The following is a 26,159-nucleotide window of genomic DNA, read 5'->3' as shown; positions in this document are numbered from 1 at the left end:
AGTGGCCACAATAGGTTGTGCTACACGTGGCCCAATTCGTGTAAATCACTCTCACTCTGCAGCTTCTGTTTGTGTGAATATTTTGTAAAACTGCGCTTGCTGATTATAACTTCTTGAGAGCGCTGTGAAAGAGCGGGAGATGCCTGGATGCGGAGGGTGGAGAACATGGGATCTCTGTTGTGGTAGAGCATGTTTCGTGTGATTAGGTCCTGTTTGGCCCTAGTATATCCAGAGAAGGGACCCTTCCCTGTGGTAGGTGTCTTATATTGGTTAGGCATGCTGGAGTACTACAGATTGTACTTCCATGCTGATTTTCAGGGGGTCTTGTACCCCGTACTTGGGTTTGCAGTGTTTAATAATTTTAGACCCACTACCTGCCATAAAACCTGCCACTACCGCGTTTTATTTTTTAAAAGAAGAAGGCGAAATGTTTGCTTCTGTACAGATGTTCAGCTGTGCCTTAGTCCATAACATAGATAACGTTTTCTGAGATACTTTGGGCCTTGGAGTCAAGCACATCAGTCTGAAAATAGTCCTCTGTTCCATTGCGAACCTGTGGACGAATCTGGGCGATGATGGTGGGGTGTTGGCGTCTATGGCGCAGAGCGAGATTTTTCGAGGGGGCCAGTGTATGCATATGTATATGGGCCCGAAGGGGTCCAACTTAATGAACAGCGCTGCACGGGGCTAACTTTTTGTCTGTGTGTAATGGAGTCCAGCTGAATGGAAGGTTGTTTAGGTTGATTTAGCAAAATAGTAGACTTTCAGGTTATAAACTATTGCAGCAAAGGGGGATGCAGTCCATCCATTCGTGGGACTTGGATAGGCAGGTTGTTATATTTTAGTTGCCGTTCAGGCCAATATGTTATGTTGTTACCTCACTGTGCTGTCATAGTTGAAAAGGAAACTTGTGTTGTTCAATTAATCCTTCTTTTTTGTGTGCAATCTGTTTCTGATTGTGCCCAAATCACCTTCAGTTACCAACAAGTGCAGCACTTTTTAGATTAAGTGCATTCAAAGTGTTTATGCCAAGGTCGAGTTTATGTTGACAATGTCTTCCTCCTTTCAGGCCACAGAATTGAATAACGACCGTAGCCCCTCGAACGCCACCGTAAGGACCTCCTTCAACATTTTTGTTATTGACCTCAATGACAACGCTCCAGAATTCAACAGCTCTACTTACAGTGTTGATATCACAGAACTGGCCCAGGTGGGCTTTGCACTGCCCTTATTCATCCAAGTTCAGGACAGAGATGAGGTAAGGCATTCTTCAATTTCCCAGAAACGTGCACCTTCTACTGGACATTACACAATGTATTGTTTTGCTTCCCTCGGTTTTGTTGGTCATAACAATTCAACAATATGTCTCTGCTTAAGAAGATCTCAAAGAGTGCAAATACAGCTCATTCACTCCCAAGTTTCAAGGACACAAAACCGTTTTATTAATTTATTTGTATTACTTGCATATAATCATGTTAGATTTTTACAAGAACGCTTTCAGCAGGAAAAACAAAATCACGAAATAGGACAGTGTCTAATGATCAAGACTGGAAAGGAAAGAGTCTTCTATTCAACTATGTTTTTTGGTGGAGGTTGCAAAGAGGTCACAGATGATTTTATCTTGTCCATAGCGATGCTCAAAAGTTTAGCCGCCGCTATTATCCATCTGGTTTGAGCTCCTGTAATAAGACGGTTCCACCATATTTCTTTGTCGTTTACAAAAGAGTTTAGAAGCAGAGGGTTGAAAAAAGCTTTCCTTTCCTGGTTCATGACAGGACATCTCATCAAAAGATGTCTAATCGTTTCTGTCTTTTGAGGATCTTTGCAAAGTCTGCAGGTCTTTTCATCACTTGCTGCCCATATTGCTAGGATTTCCTGAGTAGGGAGCAGGTTGAGACACGCTTTCATTAAAATGTTCATTAAAGGTTTGCTCGAATATATTGCACAGTATGCCATATGTTCTTTTAATTTATTAAAAATCATCGGTAGGTGACTTAGCAGTTTTGAAGCTGCTTTCGCATTTGTGTCAATCCAATCTTGACATTCCATTTTTGTCTTAATTCTAAGTGGGTTTTGCAGCCACTCATGTTCTGTACAAGCAATCTCACACAGTTTATTCTTTGGTCCTTGGCCCAATCATTTAGGAGATGTTGACGATTTCTTCAGCAATCATTCGATAAATAGGTAGGCTCTCAGGGTTCTGGATTTTTCTAAACAGTTGCATAGTGCTTTGTTCAACAACTGCATTTAATGAGAGTAAGCCTAGTGCTCTTCGTATCACAGCGGGAGATGTTGAGTTTGGGAGCCCTAGTACTGATCTCCACATGAAACCTTCCAGCTTTGACCACAGTGAAGACGAAATTGATGGCGTCGCATCCATCCCGTAGGTCAATGACGGGATGACTTTTGACTTGTAAAACTGGATAGCTGGCAGTAAGGAGAATTCACCATATTTTGTGTCGACAGCTCGTATCTGGGCTGTTAGTTTCTTTGTCTTTTCCCAGAGTGTTTGTTGCATTTTCAATGCTTTCATGGTACTGTCGATTTGGACTCCCAAATACTTGAACGCTGGGACGATTTCGATTTTAGTCTTGTGCAGATACCACTGCAAATGATCTTTCTTTTTTTTCCCCTGGTTTTTGAAAGATCAGTATTTTGGTTTTTGTTTTATTGATCTCCAGGTTATTGTCTTTGATGTATTGTGTAAGGTTAACAAATTGGTGCTGGAGACCAATCTTTGTGTGGTCCAATAGTATTAGGTTGTCTGCATATAGTAATCTTGGCACAGTCTCCTTCCCTATTTTTGGAGCAAAAGACCTGATCTTAACTTGAGTATTTTTGAAGTCGCCAAGAAAAGATATAAAAAGAGCAGGTGCCAAAGGGCAACCTTGCTTCACTCCACATTGTGAAGATATGGCTTCAGAGAGTAAGCCTTGGTGGTTTAGGTGAACTCTTACGTTAGTATTGGAGTGTAGTGCAATTATTGGGTCCAGGATGGCTTCAGGACAGTTCCACGCCTTTAATTTAGGCCAAAGTTTTTGTCTGTCGACTCTATCAAAGGCTTGTGACAGGTCGACAAAGGATAGGAAGACCTGTGGTGCTCCTGACAGAACTTTTTCCTTGATTATGTTTAGTAGCATTATATTAGCTGCTGTACTGGCGTTCTTCTGAAACCCCGTTTGGAGTGGATCAGCGCTCGGGGATATGTGTGCCCATTTGTAAAAATGACTCAGAAGCATCGTTGCAAAAACCTTTCCAATAATATCAAGGAGGGCTATGGGCCGGTAATTAAAAGGATCTTCTCTGTTGCCCTTCTTGAACATCGGAACGATTACTGCTCAGGACCAGGAGTCTGGGGTTCTTTTTCTTTCTTTGCAGTTGTTGAAGATCAAACTGATTAAAGTTGCCCAGTTGTCTGGATGCTGTTTTAAATTGGTGTTTGCGAGACCGTCTGTTCCCGGCGCTCTCGACGGCTTCAGCTTTAGTATGACTTTCTTTATCTCTTCTTTGTCTGAGAGATCCACCCAGTTTCCGTCTGTTATGCGGTTGGTCAAGTTATTGACCTGTGTAGGTAGCTCACAAAGTTGGGAAAAATGCGTGATCCAATTTGCTTCTGAGACTGCATTGATCATTTGGCTATTTGGATGTTTGTCTGATATGTTAATAAGTGACCAGAACTCCCGAGACGTTTTGTTGGTTAGTGCTTTGAGCATATCCTCTGCGTAGTCGGACTGGTATAAGGCCGATCTTGTATTTCTGAGCCATTGTTTGTATTTTCTTGTCTCCAAGTGAAACATTTCCCACTCTATTGTTGTGTTCAAGGTGACTGCTTCCCTCTTCAATTTTCCCAAACTCTTCGTTTAGCTACCAAATTCACCTTGTAGGTGTGGTTATGGTTAGAAGTGAGTTTGTGAGGTCCTCTCGTGGGCTTTTTAAAGGCGAGGAGCAATGGTATGTAGCTTGCCCTGAAGGTAACATCTCAATATTTGACAATAGAATTTTGTATTTTTCAGAGAGCTTTCGGATGGCCGGAGTGGTAATGCGAAGACGAGTTCGCTGGGTGTTGGGCTCAATTGATGTTCTGTAGATTTGGTGAGATTGGGCACTAGTGCTGCAGGTAAGGTTCAGCAAATTGTGATCACTCTCCCTAGTTCTAATTACCTCAAAGGAGTTTATGCAAAGAAGCACAGTTTTGGAAGTAAAGATATAATCAAGCGTAGCCGATGATCTATCACGCTCCCACGTAGGTATCAAGAGTTGGTTGTTGTTTATGATTGCTGCATTAAAGAGATTCCTGGATTTCATTAGACCCATCCATGCCAAACCCCTGACTTCCGGTAGGGTGGCAGGCAGTGATTTTGTTGCATGCGAGTTGGACTCAATACATTTAGCATTGAGGTCTCCACAGATAAGGATGTTTGAGGCCTCATATTTAATCACAATTTCATCAATGGGGTTAGCCACTGTGTCACAGAGGTTCGCTGTTGACGTTTTTTGGGGATTCGTATAAACATTGATAATGGCCAAGAAGTCAGCTGGGGACATCTTTTCCGGTGAGGTTGCATGAGTCCACGTAGTAAGGACAGCCAAAAGTTCATAGCATTCCGCTATTTTCCTTATGATGGTTATACCCGATCATAAACGGGTGGCTATCAGGAGGCCTGATGAAGGCCGGCCTAGCGGCCCTTTGGATGCCGGTGAGATTTCGATGATAAAGCCGTCAAGGGCCGGTTTTTCCAACAGCCAAGTTTCCTGTAGGCATAGAACATCATATGCTCCCAAATCGTGTCTGTCAGGTTTAGTTAAGTGGACGTGGCCTCTAGTGTTCCATGAGGCTATGCTCAAGACAGTTTTTGGACAATCGTCGTGGTTTGGTTGGGGTAGCTGTAAGACTGGAACAACTCCCCCTGGTGGTTGCTATCTTTTAGAGTTGGAGGTCAAGACGTCTCGGATCCATGACCATCTACCTTTATTTAATGTTCCATCTGTATGGATTGTGGAGGGCTATGATGTTTTTTTTCTGTCTTTTACATATTCTCGGTGTCGGGAGTGAGGCGAGTTTAGATGGGCCTAATGTCTCCTAGAATCCGCATAGTTTCTATCATCTCTGTATGATTGATCTCCTCCGTTTTCAGTTGGAGCAGTTTTAGATTGATTAGTAGAATTTGTCCATTCCCAAATTGATCCACTTTGTCTATAGTCAAATTTTCTTGGTGATGTTGGTCTTCTTCTCCTTCTGTTGGTTCTATGTAGGTCCTCCGTGCGTTTTTTGAATCTGTAATTTTTGTTTAAAGGTACTCTGTGATTGTCTGTTTTTTCGTCGCTCGTGGTCAAAGTTGGAATCTCATAGAGAGTGTAGCCCAAGTGAGATAGTTCGGGATAGACAGCTTGTTGAATCTCACGTAATGCTGAGTTTTTGATATGGAGGTAAGCCTTTGCTTGTTTATTCCTGTGGTATGGCTCGATCAGGGTGAAGTAATCTGATTTTAATGACTGTAGCATATCCACTTGTTTCAATATCTTGAGCACTGTTTTTCTATTTAGGATCATGTACAGATCGTTCGCTGATTTTTGCTCTAATTTAAAGAGGTGAGTCGATCTTGTTGTTGGATCTTTTGATCTTCGTTGATCATCTATTGGGTGAGCTGGCAGAATTCTCCGTTGTTTTGCTTGTTTGGTATCACTCAAGATATTCGATGAGTGTTCAATCCTTTTTTGGATATGTTGGCCACACTCCAGTGGATCCGGTGTTGCCGTGGTATCCTTTTGGTCTGCTTTAGGTGTTAAAGTTGCTGTTTTAGTTTCCCCAATAGGGCGACATAATGGCAGGCTCAGTTCTTGTATCTCGGCCCTGTAGGTGCTTTCGATTTGTGATTCTGGACCTTCTATTAAGTTCCAGTGTTGAGTTAGATCTATCAAGGAACTTTGGACCATAAATTCCTCAGCTGTCTTGGGTGAGGTAGTAGCATCTACCACTGCCTTATTACTACTTTGTTTGCCTTGTTTAGGGTGTTTCTTCTCTCCCATTGTTTCTTTAGGTGTGTTTTTTTTAGCAAACAGAGGGTCTAAGGCAGTCACTGTTTTCGAGTGGCGGTCCTCTGGTTGGGAGGTGCCTGCAAGTTTCAGCAGTGGTTGCTTTTTATTGGTGCTAGTGACTTTTTGTTGGTTGTCACTAGATGTTGTTGGTTTAGTGGGTGCGTTCGAAAGTCGAGGATGTTTGTCATTTGATCTTACAAACAAAGGTGCCAATTCCACAAATATCAGCTTGGTGTGCATCATTGCGGTCATCGTAACACTGGCTTTCAAGGAGTCATTAATAGCTTCGTACAGATTTCCAAAGGGTGCTAAGGCGATTGTTATGGCCGACATAATAGTTGTAAGGTTTTTTTTTTTTTCTTTGCCGGCGATACTTTAATACTTGTTGGAGCGATTTCACTTAGCCTCCTGTTTTTCAAAGGAGTTCGACCTCGTGGTGTAGCTGGATTAGATGATATTGTAGTGAAAGGACTCTCTTCCATTTAAATAGGTCTGTCAGGTCTTTTGGATTGTGGTAAAGACCGTTCACTTTCCAGTTGATTCTTCCAGGTAGGATCATGAATGTAGGGCTGTCTGGGGGCAGCTAGGCATACTGCTTTTGGACACGTGGATGGATTTTCTCCTAGATTGTCCAAATTGTTTAATAATGGGGGAGTCCTACTCTCATTTGGTTTGTTAGATTTCATCCGTTTATGTTGGTTTCCTCTGTGCGCTTTCTCGCTTCAAAGCACTCTGGCCCTGATTTAGATTGACCTTCTTTATTCGTCGTCTGAGTGGGGGAGGTGGCGTCGGTTGCACATACAGCACCTGCAAAGATCGCATCTTCCTCATATGCTACTGGGAGACAAACTGCTTTTACAGTGTCTTTTTGTGAGGTTAGATTTGTCAGTTGCTGGCGGAGAAAGTACCTGTTTGAAAATTGTTGCCATCACTTTTCTTGCTTTACTAACTGGAGGCAAATCTTGAATAGCCTTCAGGATTTCGGCATCTGAGAGTTCCTGGTCTTGATCCAACTTCCTTTTGCATTGCTTCTTGAAGAAATCCTTAAGAGGGCTGGAAAGAAGCTGCTAAGGAAGGGTTTTCTTTGCTGTTTCCTTTTTTTTGTACTGTCTCAATTGGTTTTTGCGCAGAGGATTTCTTGGTTCGTTTAGTGATTTTTGTGAACTTTTTTTTGTTTCTGTTTCTGGATATATTTGCCTTTTTGCTTTAATTGTTTTTTCAGTTTTGCTGTATGATGCATTCAGTCGTTCTTAGATATTTAAGAATGGAGACTCTGTCATCAAATTTTCAGGGGACTCAAATCCAAAGCTCCTCTGTTTCGGAGAAGATTTGTCTGTGTTACTTTGAGTAGTAGGTAGGGGCTCTTTAAGGTTTTCGCAACTTGCAGTGTCTGCTGCTACTACAAGATCAGGAACAAGGCAATTTTCCAAAATATCTCATTTTTTCAGGAGTAGACAGAAAGAAACGATATTATTTTCAGATTTGAGGGTCCATCACGGCATTGATTTGAGCCAAGACCTGTGTTGTCGCTGATTTCAGGTCATCGCAGTACCCCCTTGGGAGCCCCCCATTGGAACCACTACCAACTACTGCTGCTGCTGTCTGGGACCCGTCCCCGGCTCTCCGACGCCGACTCGTCTGCCTTCCACCAAGACCGCACGGTCCCTCTCAGCACCATTCACCACCGCCAGTACAGGGGCCGAGGCCAGCCGTCCTCCGACAGCCGAAGCCAAGGCACCCCTCACAACTGCGGCAGTCTGGCAGGTGGGCTGGCTGGACGGCACAGTCCGCGGCGAGGGAGACAGAATCGCCAGAACCGAAGCCGCCCCTGGTGGAATCAACACGGGAAGTGTGGGGAGCGCCTCCAGGTCCGAGACACGCGACGGCCGTTGCACATCCACAGGTGAGTCGGACGGTCAAGCTGGATCATATTAGATCCGTTTTTAGGGGCAGTACAGCCCAGATTGCTTGAGCAGTTTGTTGAATCAAAGACGCTGTCGTCTGTAATGTCAAATTGGCCTTTGCCGTTAGTACTATCATAAATCAAACTCATGGCAGAAGTAGCAGCTGGACGTTGGTTAGTACCAGAGGGAGTTTCAGGCAGGCACAAACAATACGTTTTTCATTGTGGCAATGCTGGTACTAGTTCTTACCTCGGTGACTCTTCTGGGTGGTAATATCAGTGATTTCAGATCAGGTATTTAGCAATGGCTCCTTAATCTTCGTGCTTCTGGGGCCAGATCTGAAGAGGCTTTGGAGGGGTGTGAGGGCACGTTTTCAGCAGGCTCCATCCGGGTCGTGCCGGAGACTGCTGTAGACTGCTCACACCTCTCCTCACAGCTCTGCTCACAGCTCCGCTCACCGCTCCGCGGTGTGTACCAGGTATAAGTGGGTCCTCCCACAAAGGAAAGCGTAAAAACACTGCAGCCTGCTGTAGACTGCTCACACCTCTCCTCACACCTCCGCTCACAGCTCCGCTCACTGCTCCGTGCTGTGCACCAGCTATACGTGGGTCCTCCCACAAAGGAAAGCGAAAAAACATTGCAGCCTGCTGTAGACTGCTCACACCTCTCCTCACAGCTCCAGAACATATTTTAATTTTTAAAGATAAATAAATTACAGAGTCACTACCAAAGTGTGGAGGTCAGCAGTAGCACATATTCAAATCCGTATAGGACACCATACAGAAATGTTAAGCACGCTCGTGTATTCTTCATATGTTTGTGTTTATTTGCTTGGAGAATGACTCTCCTTAAATCATGCTGTACATAGGTTAAGGGAAGAGGTACGCACAAAAAATTACAGATCATTGCACCATTGTGTCATTATTGTATCTACATGGAGAGGTGCAATATGCGTGCAACATTCACAACAGGATACAGTGTTCACATCACTGTGAAAATAATGAACACCTGGTTGCACAAATACACCCCATTTTTAGGCGGTAAGCCCCTGTGACGGTGAGTGTGTCAGGGTATATCTTTGTTGTGCCAGGTAGCGGAGGTGGAGTGTCAGTGCGAGGGCCGTAGTTAGGGCCAAAGGGCATGGGACAAGGCGCAGAACATGGCATTGGTGATACAGATCGCTGAACAGAAAACAGAAGTGGAGATGCAGGCTGTAATGGCCTGTTCAAGGTATTGGGGTGGCAGGCAATGGGCAGAATTACGTATCTTCCTGAGATTGTGCATTGAAAACTAATAAGCCAAGTCATGATAAAAAGAGATAGGGATTTCATTTACAAGTATGATATCTGGTGGGCAGACGGCTTGGGTGATGGATCTAGTTGCTTCGTATTAGAGTGTTAAGCATGCGCTGCATGTGGGCTGAAACATGGGGCTAGCTAGATCATTGGAGTATTGTGTGTGTGGGTGAGGACCGGAAGTGGTGGTTGAGGCAATGGAATGAACCAGAAGGGATGCAACATGCATAGAGTGAAGGAAGGTAGGACGGTATTCGTATAAATGATCAAATGACAACAAAAAAAACGAAGAATAAATGACCAAATTCTTTAACCTATTTTTTTGAAGTTTTTGGTCGTTTTTAATACAATATCGGTGTGGGGTGGGGCAAGGGTATGTGTTAAGGTAGGATGTCAGGTGGCTGTGCGGGAGGCTCCCTTGCATTTTTAGAAGAAAACAAAATCAGTAATTTCCCCCTTTCAAATTTTTTAATTCGATCATTTCATGGTAAACCAGGTGGGACTGCAGGTTAAATTGCACAGAGCACTTTATAAAGAACACAGACAAAAGCCATTGACATTTTGTACAAGGAAACCATTGTTCACACTTCTAAGAAGTAGTTAAGGCAAACCAGCCTTTCCAAATCGAAGATTTAAATGTTTGGTATCTTCGAAATAGATCTTAAATCAAGCTGTGTATAGGATATAGCTTGCTGGCTTTGACTATTACTCAAACTAAGATTTGGTTTCTAGGGCAGCAAAAGATACCAAAAAACAATTTTAAAAATAACAATATGCTGCTTGCCCAAGGATTCAATGCCGTCTGATTGGTTTCTCATTGGGTCGTATGACAGTCTTGATAACATAAAAACAGTTTCCAAAGTTAAACTAAAACACAGTTTATTTAGAGAATTCCTGAGGGGGTCAGTTTTGACCTTTGTCTTCGTGGTTGAGTCATTACTTCTATCTAGTTGTTATTGTGACCTCTTTGCTCAGCATGACATGATTTTCCAAAATATATTTCAAATGAATCTTGACCTCCCATCTTTTCTTCATCTTTGATATAGCCAATATCCTGCTTGTAGCTTCAAAAACTTTTCAACAGCAGAGGAAATGATGCGTCTTCGACTGGAAGTCCCTCCGCGGATTTCATCCTGCTCTGGGCCGTGATGTCGACATTGGTATAAATGTCAAGCACTGCGCTCATTGCCCCAGTTATGTTTTTCCGTGCACAGCACACTTGGAATGGCTTGTTCACCTCTTCGATTTTCTACTGCATTTTTTTCTTAATACTTGAATTATGTCTACTCCGAAGACCGGATTCAAGAGGTGTGCAGACTCTGGATAGAAAAAATGGATTACAGATAAACAAAGGATATGCCTCTGATGTTTAGGGGTGAACAATGAGGTTGATGATTGGTGGTTTTGCCAGTCAATGACCATTAAGGCCTCAAGGAGAGGAAGGGGAAGCTCGCCATAGGAAGGCCACCATCCAAATCTCCTTCGACCACCCCTTCAAAAAAGAGATTGTCCGACAAAAGATTTGCAAGGAACAACTCACCTCAGAGAGCTAAGAAGTGCTCTAAACATACTTAGCGCTCTAGGAGTGATTCACATAATTCATCGTCATCCCTTCATAGAAAATCAAAGAAGAAACATTATCACTCTCCATCATCGTTAGATTTATCACTTGACAGGAAAAGGGTACGTTTTCCAAGCAATTCAGTGCCTAAAGCTGATTGGGAGCAATTTCGCCTCCAGATGCTTGATGTGTTCTCGAAGGTGAACCCTCCGGGCCCTTCAAAGGAACTTAAAAAGGATTCTGACCCCATTGCACCTCATAAGGCCGACAAATAGTCATTGAAGACTGCTACTTGTGTGCCTAAGAGCCTGAGAAGTGTGTCCGTGAAGCGTCCTCAAGAAGCATCAATAAATTTGATGACTCGAAGGAAGTTGAAGCCACAATCTCCCTCTTCTGCACCGTTGAGGGAATCGACATCAAGTTCCTTGACGTCAAGGCCTTCGATGTCGAAGTAAGTGATGATTTTGGAACGTTCGAAATGTTATAAGCCCTTGTCTGAAAGACTTTGTCAGGACTATGCGCTCCATGTTTGAAGAAGAGGGAACAGAGGAACAAGACAATCCTCCATTTGGATTGGATCATGGTACTCCAAATGTACCAGAAAGGCTCATTTCAGATGAGCCTAGGTGACTTAACCTTGTTGATTGTTGTTGCAAGAGGCTACAACACTTTGACTGAAGTGGAGTTTGCCACCCCAGATTCAGCTGGTTATGCTGGTGCTTCCTGCAGGTCTGCCATGGGTCAGGTGACAGAGTACCTGTACTGGGGTTATCCCGCTAGAGGGTTTGAAAAGGATGATCTTACAGGCATCCTAGATAAAGGTCTCCTAAGGATTCTGTCTTGCATTTTCATACTGCTTTAAAGAACAGGAGCCTTAAAAATTCGAATAAACCAGACACTACAGCAGCAGTTAAGTAGAGAGTTGATAAGAAAGTACAAGCCTTCAGCCATAGACCCAGAGTTTCTTCCTAGACATCCTTTTCCAGAGAGTCCGGTGGTGCAAGCGGCCACATCTATCTCAAAGGGGGCGGCTTACCTGACGATCCCTCCTGATACGGATAAGAAATGTGCTGCCCTTGGGAAAAGGGTGTTTTCTGCAGGAAGCATGGCCCTTCTAAGAAAGAAGGAGGTCTGTGACCCATCTTGGATCTGAGAAGCTTGAACATTCTCCTCAGGAAAGACAGATGGTCATTCTTTCACAGATCCTCCCGGCCCTTCAGCTCCAGGACTGAATGGTGTCACTAGATCTTCAGGAAGCTTACCTCCATGTGCATATACATCACAAGCACAGGAAGTACCAGAGGTTCGCCATTGGTGGTTCTCACTTACAATTTCAGGTTCTGCCATTTGGGCTCACCTTTGCCCTGAGGGATTTTGCCAAGTTGAGGGTGGTGGTAGCAGTGAATCTTATTGGCTGACCAGAACGTGTTCTTTCGAACAAGTTCTGGAACATCTCAGCAGCACCTGGGCTTCTCCCTCAATTTCAAGAAATACCACATGACAACTTCTCAACTTCTCAAAACCTTCAATCTATTCAAGCAGTCCTGGACACTTCCTCGGGATAAGCTTCACCCCCACCGAAGTAAGGGCTCAGAATATTTTGCAGATGATGAGAAAATGTCAGAATGGCCAACATCTGGCAGCCTACGATTTTCGGAGGTTGCTTGGCCCTATGGCATCTTGCATTTTCCTGGTGCTAGAGGCACATCTGAGGATGACATCCTTCTAGTGGGCCCTCAGATCCCAATGGTCACAGTTCTCTGGCAGGATGACAGGCCTTCTCCAGGTCCCGAGCAAGATGCCAGAGGTGACTGTAGTTACGAACACCTCCCTCATGGGATTGGGAGCTTGCATTGATGATCTGACACTCAGCACTGTTGGGGCCTCATTACGACCTCGGCGGTAGCCATGCCGCTATTGGCGGCATGGCTACCGCCGAAATCGCGTCCGGATCCTCAGAATGAGGTATTACCGGGCCATTCTGAGTTCGGAAGGCCCGGTAATTCCTCCCTCCAAGGACCCGGACCCGGTCCTTCCCCATTCCCATTTCAGCCCCCATAGGGCTGAATGGGAATGGGAGAGGGAGCAAACAACGGGCCATTACGAGTTGGCCCGGTGTTTGCTCCCTCTTCCCCTCGCAGGACCCGGTAAGCACGCCTGGTTTGACCAGGCATTGCTTCCTGGGTCCCGCGAGGGGACCTCGTAATGAGTCGGTATGGGGTAAACGGCGCCGGCACCTTCTACGGCACCTTTTACCACGTACCGCCAGGGTCGTAATGAGGCCCTTGGTCCCTGTTGGATTCCAAACTGCACATAAACCTTTTGGAGGTGAGGGCAATCAGACAGGCGCTGATGGCCTTTCTGACCTCTGTGCGGGGAAAGAATGTCCTGATAATGATGGACAACACAGTGGGTATGTATATTATCACTACGAAAAAGAATCTTACTATCGGCCATTCACTTAGCTGGAAAAGAGAATTTGATGACGTGTACGCTGAGTAGGCAGAGCACAGTCTCCAACGAGTGGAAGTTGGCACAGGAAATCCTTTTAGAGATCTTCACTCTATGGGGACCCCTCAAGTGGATCTGTTTACATCCAGTATGAACAGGAAATGTGATCTGTTCGGCTCCAGGAATTTTCCTTAGAGAGGAGCTCTGGGTGACGCTTTTGTGATGGACTGTCAATTTTCCACTTCTGTACTCATTCCCCCCTGTCCCTGTCATTGGTCATGTCATCTGGTGGTTCAGGAAGTTCAGGAAGTTGATGATCCTGATTGCTCAAGATTGGGCCAGGATAATATGGTACCCGGATCTTCTGGACATGTCAATCTGCCCTCCATTCCATCTCCCCAGAGAGTGGACCTTCTGTCACAAGAGGAAGTCGGTGTCCAGTCATTTGGTCGACTACAAACTGGTCGACTGCAATTTGGTCGACGCCATTTGGTCGAAAACCAAATGGTCGAATGTTTTTTTTTTTTTATTTATAATGTGTTTTGTGGGTTTTCGTGTAGAAAAAAAAAAAAGGAAAAAAAGGGGGTTGGGGGGACCCCCCCCCCAAAAAAACCAAAAAAGGGGTGAAAATAAAAAAAATAAAAAATTCGACCATTTAGTTTTCGACCAAATGGCGTCGACCAAATTGCAGTCGACCAGTTTGTAGTCGACCAAATGACTGGCAACCGAGGAAGTCTGTCTTCTCCATCCAGAAATCACAACTCTGAACCGTGAAGCCTGGTTTCTGATAGATTAGACAAGATGGAGGTGCTGTTTTGGGCCAGAATGTCAGCAATGAAAGCTCTATACCACTGACATTGGAACAACTTTTTTGGCTAGTACATCAGGGGCTTCAGGTGTCTACAGCAAATTAATATCTGGTTGCGCTATCCATTTTCAAGCGCTCGCCGAAACAAGGCTCTTGTTTTAAGAAGCCAATTGTTATTCATTCCTGAAGGGACTGACAAACATATTTCCACCAGTACCTTTCATAGTCCCAGCTTGGGATCTAATTTGGCTCTACATTTTTTAATGAGAGCTCCATTTGAGCCTCTTCATTCATGTCCACTTAGGATGTTGACTTTGAAGAGTATTTTTCTCATAGCAATCACTTCTGCTCGCACAGTAAGTGAGTCTCAGGCTTTGTCACACAAACCACCATTTACGACTTTTTAAAAGGTTTTTTGAGGGTTTGCCCGTCATTTCTTCCTATGGTGGAGTCAGAGTTTCACCTGACACAAAGAATTGTTCTACCAGCCTTTTATCCACCTCCTCATCCTTCCAAGGCTAAATAGAGACTGCAATGTCTAGATCCCAAGGAAGTGGTATGCTTTTATATTAACAGACTGTCTAAAGTCAGACAAGATGATCACTTTTAGTTGGTTATTGTATAGGTTGGCACAGGCTGTTACCAAACAGAACTTATCTCGATGGATTATTTTATGTATCTCTGAGTGTTACACTTAAGCTGGCAAGGATGTTCCTGATAAATTAAGGTGCATTCCACAAGAGAAGTGGCTACAACTTCAGACTTTGAACGAGGGGTTCCGGTGAAGGATGTTTGCAATGCTGCAACTTGGTCTTCGCTGCACACCTTTGCAAAACATAATTGCCTTGATTCTGTGTCGGGCCAGGAAGGTAATTTTGGGTGGCTGTTCTTCACAGTGTAAAATAATAGAAAATGTTGTGATCCCACCTCCAACTACAAATTGCTATTGGAGTCTATCAAAGATGAGGAATCTGTGGGAGAACATGATTAATTAGAAGAGCAAATTACTGCTCCCTGGTAATGTTCTGTCTGATGGATGTTCCTCCCACTGATTCCTCATCACCCTTCCAACCTGCCCCTCTATCCTTTGATGATTTTCTGGTGATTATATCTTCCTCTCGTTCAACGTCTGGGTGCTTATTTTGACATTCAAGATGGCTGAGCATGATGAGGGGAAAAACTTGAACTGGGGTAAGGGGCATGGTGCGTACTATGTATAGCAGTGTCGACATCACGGCCGAGGTGTCATGACCACTTTGAGGGGGCACAAGTTGTGCCACAAGCAGGTTCCCACCAGAACCCTGAGGGCCTTAAAACCACTGCAAAAGTGCTCCTGGAGCCAGTCCTGGCGCCTTTGTCAGCAGGCGCATATGTAGGAAGGAAGGGCTGTTCAGCCTAGGTCCCATTTATGTACATGGACCTTTAAATCAAACATGGATGCACCCACACAGTCTAGTTCTAAGAACCAAGCCATGTGGTCTAGTGTTTTGGGTGTGGCAGGCCTGTAACTACTTTCCCTGGTAATACTTTACTTGGGCTATATAAACCACACCCTGACTGCAGAACACGCTTCGAGTTATTCTGCAACCCACAGCGGGACACTCACCGTGTCCAGCTCCTGGTCTTCAGCATCTTCCTGTAATCCTGCAAGAACAAGAACAAGATTATTGTGTTTTACCTGAGAAAACACCATTCAGCACTCAGCATCTCAACTGGGCTGCAATCTGTGTAAACCAAGAGAAGAAGAAAAATCACTCACCTGTAAGTACTAGCTTAAGGACTTCCGGCGAACCGCTACCACAGCTGCTGTTTGAACATTGCGACCTGCAATAACGAGAAAGGGAAAAACAATATTAGAACGCGCGCTTCCAAAACATCGAATTCCATCAGTCTTACCTGAATTCCATCGCGCTACGCCACGCTTCCATCTGGAGCACCACAGCAACATCTGCAGAGGAAAAGAGACATATTCAGGTTCGCTTTCTATATTAGACAACCGCACATCGCTGTACTTGCCTTAACGGATTCCGGGGACCTGTTTTTCATGGCGCTGTCATCCACTCGCAGCACCACAGCGGCCTGTGAGGAGAAGAAGAAGAAAACATAGGTTAGCTTTAAAAGTTAATAAAGGCGTTGCGCTTCGCGCTTTCTCTTACCAAGAAAACGTGCCTCTCCATCCGGCACGCCAGCATCAAGACCTTCGCACCTGAAAAGAAGGAGATAAAAACATTAACAAATTCCCACCATAAACAGAACAAAGACTTACAATTAAGAAACCTACCTGCCTACCAGCAGATTCAGGGTCACAGCAGGCCTGGGCCCAAGGAAGGCGTACTGCACCAGTGAAGAAAGCAGCTCGCCAACAAACGTCAAGCGCCCCAGCACAAGAAACGCAGGTTGGATAGCTCGCACTACAAATAACAACGGTGAGAAAAGAATCCAGTGGGAAGGGAATCGGTCAGAGGGAGGTGGGAGATTCACCCATTAGAGACAGTTATCACAAATCCTCGCTTCTGTAATTGCAGATTCATTATTCAGCACTGGGGAACTATGCTTCCAGGGTTCCAGATCTCAGAGCCTTCCAGAGAGCCGGGGATTTCAGGTGAGCGTAACACGAGGGCAGTATGGAAGCTGCTGCGGGACCTTGAGTTGACAATGCAGCGCACCCTCTGCTGTCAAAAGGTTTCCGAAGCTGCAAGAAGGATATTGGATCCATAAAACATGACGAATCCATCAGAGAAACTTCTATCATAAAGAACATTACAGGGGTACATAATGTGTTATTTGCCTCCAATGCTTTGTTAGTCTGGGATTCTGATATCCTGCATGCAGCATTTTGTGCAAGTGTCTCTTCTTCAGGTGCTTGAGAAGTAAGGAGATTCTAGTCCACTATATATTTTCACTTTACACATAGATTTTCTCAGTTCCCTCTAGGCAATGGACTTAGTATCCCAGAAATGCATGCAGCAATTTCACTATTCAGACATGATTTTTTTTTCTTTATATACACTCTGGGAGATGGATTCCATTTTCCAGCATGCAACATTATCACAAAATTAATGTTTTCTCAGTTCTCTCCTGGAGAGAATACTTGTATGCTACGGTTCTGCACTGGAAAGACGTACACATTTCTCTTTTACTCTCAAGGTGATACAGGACTCCTTCTCCAGGCCTCATAGTTCAGCCTTACTCCTTTCGTTTCTACACGCAATTAACTTTCATAGTTTGCTCTGGGAGTTAGGACTCAGTTTCCCAATTAACGGCATACCACGCAGAATTGGAATTCTCAATTCACTATGGGAAGAGGGACTCAATTTTCCAGTATGCTGTATTCCATACAGGAATAGATTTCTATGTTTGCTCTGGGAATTAGGACTTGGTGTCCCAGAATGCACCATCTCAGACAGGATTTGCCTTTGTCATTTCAGTCTCAATCATGGTTTTGTGTTCTTGTCTGTGGGCTCTGCCTATCACTGCAGTCTTTTGTCTAGTTATTCCACATTCTGGTCATCCTGACCCACTTTGCTCTCTCCACTGACTCCACAAGCCAGAGCTAGTTTCCCTGGAGAACTTTGCCTGGCAGCCATGGTTCATCTCCGTGGTTCACACCTCTCTCTCTCTCTCTCTCTCTCTCTCTCTCTCTCTCTCTCTCTCTCTCTCTCTCTCTCTCTCTCTCTCTTTCTCTCTCTCTCTCTCTCTCTCTCTCTCCACATTCTATAGCCTTCAGCATTCATCTGGTCTTATCCCATTTGGCAAGAGTGAAAGCATCCATGTCCTCATTGCTGATAGATTCAATATCAGACATCCATTTGGCATTCAAACTTGGATCTTCTCCCATAGGTTAAACAGCAGGACACGATTCAGGGAGGTAAGGTTTAAAAATTGATCAATTTGATTATCCTACCTTCAAGTCCAAGGAGGACCTTTGAAGTGGCTTTTTTACTGGGGACTGAATCTGCAGCTGGGGAAAACAGACTTCTCAGGACTTTCTCTGTGACTATAGTTCAGGAAAAATACTTATGCGGCCCTTTTATCTTTCTCAGTGAGGTCTGTCCATCACACACCTTAGTGTTGCATCTCACTAGGAATGGGGAAGCACAATTGTGACTGATCTTCTATCATGCTTTTTGTGGTAGTGTGATAGGGGGTAAGCTGGATTTTGATTTGGGATGTCTCTTGCTAAAGCTAATCCTGCAGATGCTATTGATATCCATCTTCATTTTCATGGTCACTACTGGATTTGGGTTTGATTGTCAGAGTTTTCAGTTTCCACAGCAGTGATTTCACTATCTATTGATGTTCCCGACAGAACAAACAATATCTCTACCACAGCAGCATTTCTTCAGGACATCAGTACACATTGGTATCTCATTATTTTCTCTGACGTGTTTCCACCTGCTCAGTCTTCTTCTATAAAGACAAACACTTCAGCATCTCTACTCTTCTTGGGGATTTTCTTCTAGCTGGTTAAGCCTCTGTTTCTGGATGTCTAGCTATTCACAGGCCTCTGAGTGCTTAAGTAAGGTTTATACTTTGGCAGAAGTCGCTGTGCAATCACCTTTTGACTGACACATGGATTCTATCTTAGCATTGAAAAAAAGTTATGCTCTTCAGTGACATGATTAGTAGATGTGTTTACCTTCTTTAAATGCTGTGTCAACTGATCAAGGACTTCCTAAATTTCTTCATTCTTGAAGAGTTGTCTTTCCAGCTTCTCCCTGTTATCTCGCATGCCTAACAGCTCCACCTCCAAGATGGTCAACTTCTCCTTCAAATGTCTATCTCATTCTGGTCCATGACTGTGCCTGTGCTCCTGCTTCATGAAGCTCTGTTAATTGCACCTGTACTTACTGGATGTTTTCACCTTTATTGTATATTGTCTGTCAGATCTGTATGAGGTGTGACTACAAATCCCTTTTGTTTCTTTGGTGTGGATGGTCCCCTGGGGAACGGGAATCGTTGCTACACAAGCCACAGTCTTTCCCACAGTTGCTGGAGGCTAAAGCAGTAAAAGATTGAGTTTCAGCAGGAGGATAAAAGGTGGGACGAGGAGGACAGAGGGTGATTGAAGAGCAAGGAGATACAAAGTAAAAATGGGGTGAAGAGCAAGGAGGAGGTGGATATTAAGGAGGTGATAGATAACAAGGAGCAAGCAAATGGTAAGGGGGAAGAGCAAGGAGGAGATGAAGCGTGAGACTGGAAGAAGACTGAAAGAAAGGGGCACATCTAGAGTAGGTTAGAGGTGACAACAAAAAGGGGAATATGAGTGTATTATAGAGGAGGTTTCCAGAGACATTAGGGGAGGAGATATGGAGAATCCTATGAGGAGATTGCGAGAAACCCTATTCCAAAATAAGTCATCCTTATTTTGCAATGCAAAAATATTTTTTTGGTCCAAGATACCCTTTCTTCTGAATACCCCTGCTAGTTACTTAAGGAACATTATTGGGATCTCGGAAGTGGTTGTGGAGAATTTGTATTTGTTTTGGGCACCACAATGTAACTACCATGAAAAGATTTTTACTTAGGTTCATTTTTCATGTCTTTTTGGTATTGAAGATTATATAAAGGGTGCATGGCGGAGTCCTGATATTTCCAGGAGGGTACCTGTATGCAAAATGCTAGAAATCAGGGTGAAAGATCCTTAGACAACTGTCTAGTTTTGAAGCTATTTTATTTTGCCTCCAAAACGATTTTGCACAGATGAATAGAATTAAACATTTACAAGACTTTCGATAAGCACGATAAGTAGTGACATAGAGTTTTTACAGGGCGCGACCCAGGACTGTGGTAAGTACATACCTGTATTGTATACTCGTGCATCACTGTGGAAATTGTCTCTCGACAATTGAAGAGGACGATACTCACCTGTATTTCCCTTGAAAAACAAACATCTGTCCAAAAATGTTTGTGCTTATGGAAAGTCTTGTAAATGTTTAATTCTATTCATCTGTGCAAAATCGTTTTGGAGCCAAAATAAAATAGCTTCAAAACTAGACAGCTGTCTACCGATCTTTCACCCTGATTTCTAGCATTTTGCATATTTTTGGTATTGATCACACTTGCCATTGTGAAACTTGTTAAATTCACATGCCGTTCCGGTTCCTCCAAATGTATGGAATGTCAATGGCACTATTCTGAATCTGATAAATAGACAATACTCTTTACTCCTCCTGTCTGCTTCTTCTCTCTTCCTCCAACAGCTTCTTGTTTCTGTGGTAATGTTCCTCTTTAGTCCATTTTGACTTCTGTATCCCTCTCCTCCTCCAACATCTTGTTACTTCTCCTCTGTAAGGCTTTTCTTTAGCCAATGCCCTCTCCCCTCCTACTTGGTCTTCCTCTCCAACCTATGCCCTCTCCCCTCCTGCTTGATGCCCTCACTTTCCGCCTCCTCATTCTCTTGTATCTTCGATGCTGTCACCACTGCCTCCTCTTCCAGGTGTCCCTTTAATTCTCTCCAACCCCACCACTTACACCGTGTGCACACTCTTCAACTCCTCTTCCTGCACTTTCAACTCATGCTCTACTTCTTTCTGCACCGCTGACTCTCTTCACATCTTCACTCTGCTGCTCCAAACACTATCAATGTTTGATACTTTATCACGCTATTGATAGCACCTTGATCCCAACGCTGCGTCTGGCTATGGTCTGAGACCTACAGGGGAGTGACATTCTGTTTCTGAGCTTTGAGCAGCAAAAATAGTATAATAGGCCGGTCCACCATCTAAGATTCTTTGTTTGCATGCATTTGTGGGACAATCTCAATAGAGCACTTGCATGAAAGTGGCACCAGTGGTGACTCTGGTACCTACTCAAGTTTACCAGAATGCTAGCAAGAGCAATACTATTCTTCCGATATAGGTTGATAAATCGTCCTACTCACGGTTCTGCAAAACCTTCTTCTTGACCAAGGAACTGATTTTAAAAGTCCAGCTGTCTCAATGGCTTCCCTTTCCGCTGTTTATGTGGGGAGGAAGGGCATTTGCCCAATTCCACCTCAGGCACCACACCATTTGGTGGGTGGTGGGGCCCAGCCTGTTAGTGAGCCCCACACACACCACCAGGGCCAAACAATTGGATCTTGTCACAAGGTTGTATGTACACTACTTAGTATCGCCAAAGTGGCCTCTAGGCACTGTCTTCTAGCGTAACATTGCTTAGGTTATGAGATATCCTATCAATTCGTAAAAGCAACTTCTAAGTCTGTCTCGGCTGCTGCAGACCCCAAATAAACTACTAAGGGAGCTACTTACTATGCATACATCAATGCCTTAACAAGAATCACCCACAAAGTAGACATCATTGCCAAGGGCAGCCTGAAGGGTAGTGCTGCATATCTTCAAGATGGCAGATGCCTATTATGGATCCTCCGTGTATGCAGTCATGGGGTTTTCCGTTGCACTAACTATCTAACAGGGGGACATTTTAGCCTGATGAAATATATCCCATCACAAAGCCCACTCCGATACTGTGCACAGCACCCACATATCACACAATGGGCCTCATTACGACCCAGGCGGTAAGTTACCGCCTGGGCCGTGACTTTACCACCATGGCGTAAACTATGTTTACGCCATGGTGGTTGGCGGACTTACCGCCCCATTCCGAGTTTGGCGGGGCGGTAAGTCCCCAATCCCCATTTACCCTTCCCCATTCCCATTTTTGCCCCATAGGGCATAATGGGAGTGGGGAAGGCGTTAATTACGCCACCGTAAATTACGGTGGCGTAATTAACTCCATGGTCCCTTAGCGCCATGGATTTTAACACCTGCTAAAAGCAGGTGTTAAATCCGCCATGGCGCTAAGGGACCTCGTACTCAGGCGGTAAGGGTCGGCGCTGTTTACGGCGCCGTAAACCCCTTACCGCCTGAGTTGTAATGAGGCCCAATGACAATAAAAGTATAAAATGCAAGCCCACTGGTGGAAAAATGTGGGTGTTTTGAGTTGGATGGAAGTCAAGCAGAGTGAAAGTCATTTTAAAGAGAAGGGAGAGTTTGGAGTGGCAGAAGTTAGAGAAAGTGGAACTGAGGACGAGACGAGAGAGACAGTATAGGGAGTTAGGTTGGAGAGGAGAAAGTAGAGTGCAGGAAAAGAACAGATCGAGAAAAGATATGGAGCATACAGAGAAGGCAAGAGCAGAGAATAAGATGCAAGAAGAACATCGAAAACAGAGAAGGAGGTGAAGGAGAATAACTATCAGAAAGGATAGAGAGAAAAGCGACAAGAACTAGTGGGGAGAAGACAATATAGAGAAAAGGTGGTGAACAGAGAATAAGCGATAGAGGCAGAAGATCAGAGGAAAATGAAGGAGGATGACAGAAGATGATGTGGGAGCAAGATAACTAAAGGGAAGGATGTAGATAAATGGAAATGATCTCTTAGTAGACGAAGGGGAGCCAGAACAGAACATTGACAGTGGTTGAACAGAGGGGGAAAATGCCTCAGAAAAGAGCAGAAACTGTGAGATTGCATAGAAGCAAGGGAAATGAACACGTGTGGAAGGAGAGACCCCGAGAAGAGAAGCTGACAGAAAAATAAAGAAAGAATGATGGAGAAGACATTAAACAAGAGACCAAGAGCATTCATGCATGATTTTTGGGATAACTGTCAATGATGTAGGTACCTGGGCATCTGATAGAAATGTCTGGTACATATGCATGCACTCCGACTATTTTCTTTCTGAAGTCAGAGTGTGCATACACTCTGACTTCTGAAACAAAGGATTTCTTTCTGAAGCTTGTTGGGGTGCCCCATGACAATGTGCACTGCCCCCCCACACCACAGAGGCTGTGGAGTGCTCTCACATCACCAGTGCATGCACAGATGTTGTTTCTGGCTTGTGCCGCCAAATTTAAAACAGATTCAATTAACCCAGAGGTTGTTTATGTTATTCTAGTATTCACAGAAATAATTGTGTAACCAGGATTTACAGATCTGCAGATTCCAGGTAAGGAGGTAATGGGTGTTAAGATGAATTTCAGAGTCTGGCCTGGTGGGCAGATTTTAGGGAGCCACCCTAGTTTTAGTGAACAGGGACCTCTGGAAGGTTTGCCAAACAGTAATCAAGGTACATGGATGAGTGGTTAAGATTTTAGGAGAGTGTGAGTGGGGTCAGGGGCCCTCAATGAGACCACACAGTATGGCACACAATGATTCAATTTAGACAGTCAAGTATCAAAATACAGACATTTATTCCAGGCCTTCTGAACACACTGAAAACTGAATCTAATAGGTGTTTGTTCTCGTTAGAGGGGCTCCCAGACCTTTTTCCTTTAATGTTTAGGAACTTGGAGTTTCACCCTAAATTGCCAGTGTAATCCAGATATGGACCCCTTGCTCACTGTGCATAGAGATGCACAGCCTCACCTCACTGAGCCGGCCCGACTATGCCGAAAAATGTGTCTTGGGTTGCGGTTGTTACTCATGTGTAGAGGAGAATTGCCTAGCATTTCAGTGCTGGACTGCCCAAGTGGGTGGAACCAGACTGATATGCAAATTTATATTTCTCCTCCGTGAAAGGTACAGTTAGCTAAGACGTGGTTGTAGACCCTCCCAACTGGGCACTTTTCCAGAGAACAGGTTATTTGGCCATGTTCGTTCTAGGTAGAGGGGCTCGAAGATCTTTTTTTAATTGCTAGGACCTTGGAGTTTCTCCCCAAGTTGCCTAGGGTAATCCAGATGTGGACCCCTTGCTCACTGTGATTAGACATGCACAACTTCACCTCACTGGTGAAGCCCCGACTAGGTCGAAACACGTGTCTGGGGTTGCCTTTGGTACACTTGTGCAAAAGAGAATTGCCTAGTATTTCAGTGTTGGACTGCCCAAGTAGGTGGAACCAGACTGATACTCAAATGACTATTTCTCATCTGTGAAAGGTACTGAAAGATAAAACATGGTTGTAGACCCTCCCGAGTGGGCACCTTACCAGACAACAGGTTATTTTGCAGTGCTTGTTGTCGATAGAGGGGCTGCGAGACCGTTTTATTTTTATTTTTATTTTTATTTTTAGGAAATGGAAGTTTCACCCTAAATTGCCCAGGGTAATCCAGACGTGGACCCCTTTCTCATTGTGCTTATAGAGGCACAGCTTCACCTAACTGATGATGCCCGACTAGGCCGAAACATGTATCTGGGGTTGCTGTTGGTACTCTTGGGCATCAGAAAATTGCCTAGCATTTCGGTGCTGGACTGTCCAAGTGGGCGGGACAAAGACAGATATGCAAATAGATATTTCTCCTTTGTGAAAGGTACAGCGAGCTAAAATGTGCTTGTATACCCTTCTCAGTGGACACCTTCCAAGAGAACAGGTTATTTGGCCGTGTTCATTCTCAGTAGAGCTTTTTCTTTTAACTAACAGGTAGTATTATAGCACAACACTCTATGATACAAATATTTTCAGTCACCATATATTGAAATATATGTCAAATAACTTAATCAGCAAAACTGTAAAGTATTTCAGAAGCAGTCAATGATGGAACCAGATCAAAAAACAATAACCTCGTTTTTCAAAAGGTCTTAACCCTAAAATGAATGGCGGCTTGTGCCCAAAAGTCACAGGAGTCATGATGTTTCTCACCAGAATGAAGTCTCTGGTCTCTGTAGGTAGGTTTCAGTATACTTGTGTTGGTGATAGTTTAAAAGTTCTACAACTATATTTTACCAGCGATAAGTATGTGCTTTCCTTTCTTCCAGACCCAATGCTAATCTTGTCTTTAGACACATCGAAAAGTAGCCAGAAATCCCACCTGTACACGTGTAAAAGGCTAGGGTGATACATATGCATCTCCATTGCACTGCACTGTAACGTGCAGTGTGCAATGTTAAAAAGTATAAGAATTAAAAAGGGAAACATAGTTTCTGCATAACAATGAGCAAAAGGCAACGGAAGCAAAGTTGAAGGCTTTACTTCCCTTTAAAAGGTCAAGGTAAAAACAGAGCAAAAGAATGGGGTTCGATAGCAAACTATGATGGGAAAGTTGCAGAAAGAGAAATCTTCTTAACACTGCATCTGGGGTTGCATACCTGATATTAATCAATTGAGAAAAAATATCACCCTGTACAAAATACTATCTACTGGAAGGAATTCAACCCCATCTATTTTACAAGCAGCTGAACTATACGCTACATATGATAATTAGACACCTATTCTATCATAAAACATTCTTCACATGCTTCAGCTTGCCCTCACTTCTCTTTACCATCCTTTTGTCTTTTGTTGGGTGTCCTGACCCACGTTTGGACTATTATGCTGCAGCACTTGGTGCTGGGGGCTTAGGAAATCCAAGAGGGCGGAAAAGCCCACATTTGCGCCAGAATCCTGGAGAACCACGCAGTCTTTGCGCACAACAAAATGGTCGCCTGACCTGCCACCCACCAGTGTGAGCGTGAGGGGCCAGAAGCGCCATGAGCGAAATCAGTGCTAAGGAATATGGTGCTGTTCAAAATCTGTTGTTATTAATGTCAAAAAGGGGTGCAATACTGGTGCTCACAACAACCAGAAAGCCGGCGTTTTAAAAGCACCAGACACTTGTGTAAAACTGAACAAATGAACCAAACCAGGCCAAAGAAAGACTTACTAAGAGGTGGATACAATGTAAAACTATATTCTGAAATGACTTGAAGGAAGTAATTGTCTAATGTATGTATTGAAAATAGCTGGGGATGTCAGCAGCTTAAGTGAATTTGGGTTTAAAGCCACTAAAATCGAAATGTTTAGAATAAATGAGTGACCTACTTTTGAGTGTCACATAGGTTGCAATTGTTTAAATGTCATAGTTTCGAACTTAGAATCAGTGTTCTAGCTGCATGTGTAAAAATTGCAAGTTTGGTTTGAATAAAGAAAACTGGGAACCAAAGAGACATTTAGCTGAAGCCTGGTTTAAAGAGATTGAATTCTGCCTGACAACTACCCCCGACAGGAGTTGAAACTTGATCAGCAGCTGTGTTCCCAGGCCTGGTTGCATTCTGCTGTCCCTGCCAAAAGGAGATGACACATCTCTGATTGAATTAGGGCAGTGGCACCTGGGGACTGCAGGAAACTGAACAAAGCACTGTCTTGGGCTCAGGAAAATGTTATATAGGGGGGGTCGTAAAATAACTTCCT

General features: G+C 44.0%; 1 protein-coding gene across 1 annotated transcript in view; it reads left to right on the top strand.

Annotated features, from left to right (window-relative positions):
* CDH23 (cadherin related 23) overlaps nt 1-26,159 on the top strand; it is a 3,939,560-nt gene that overhangs the window by 1,819,933 nt on the left and 2,093,468 nt on the right. Inside the window, exon 11 of the mRNA XM_069610726.1 lies at nt 1,070-1,258. Coding sequence (XP_069466827.1) covers nt 1,070-1,258 — 189 coding nt within the window. The remainder of the gene's footprint in view (nt 1-1,069; nt 1,259-26,159) is intronic.

This window comes from Ambystoma mexicanum, chromosome 8 (assembly GCF_040938575.1).
Source record: "Ambystoma mexicanum isolate Mex_15411 chromosome 8, UKY_AmexF1_1, whole genome shotgun sequence".
NCBI classification, from domain to species: Eukaryota; Metazoa; Chordata; class Amphibia; order Caudata; family Ambystomatidae; genus Ambystoma; species Ambystoma mexicanum.
Note: the sequence above shows the minus strand (reverse complement) of the source record. Positions and strands in the feature narration are given on the sequence as shown.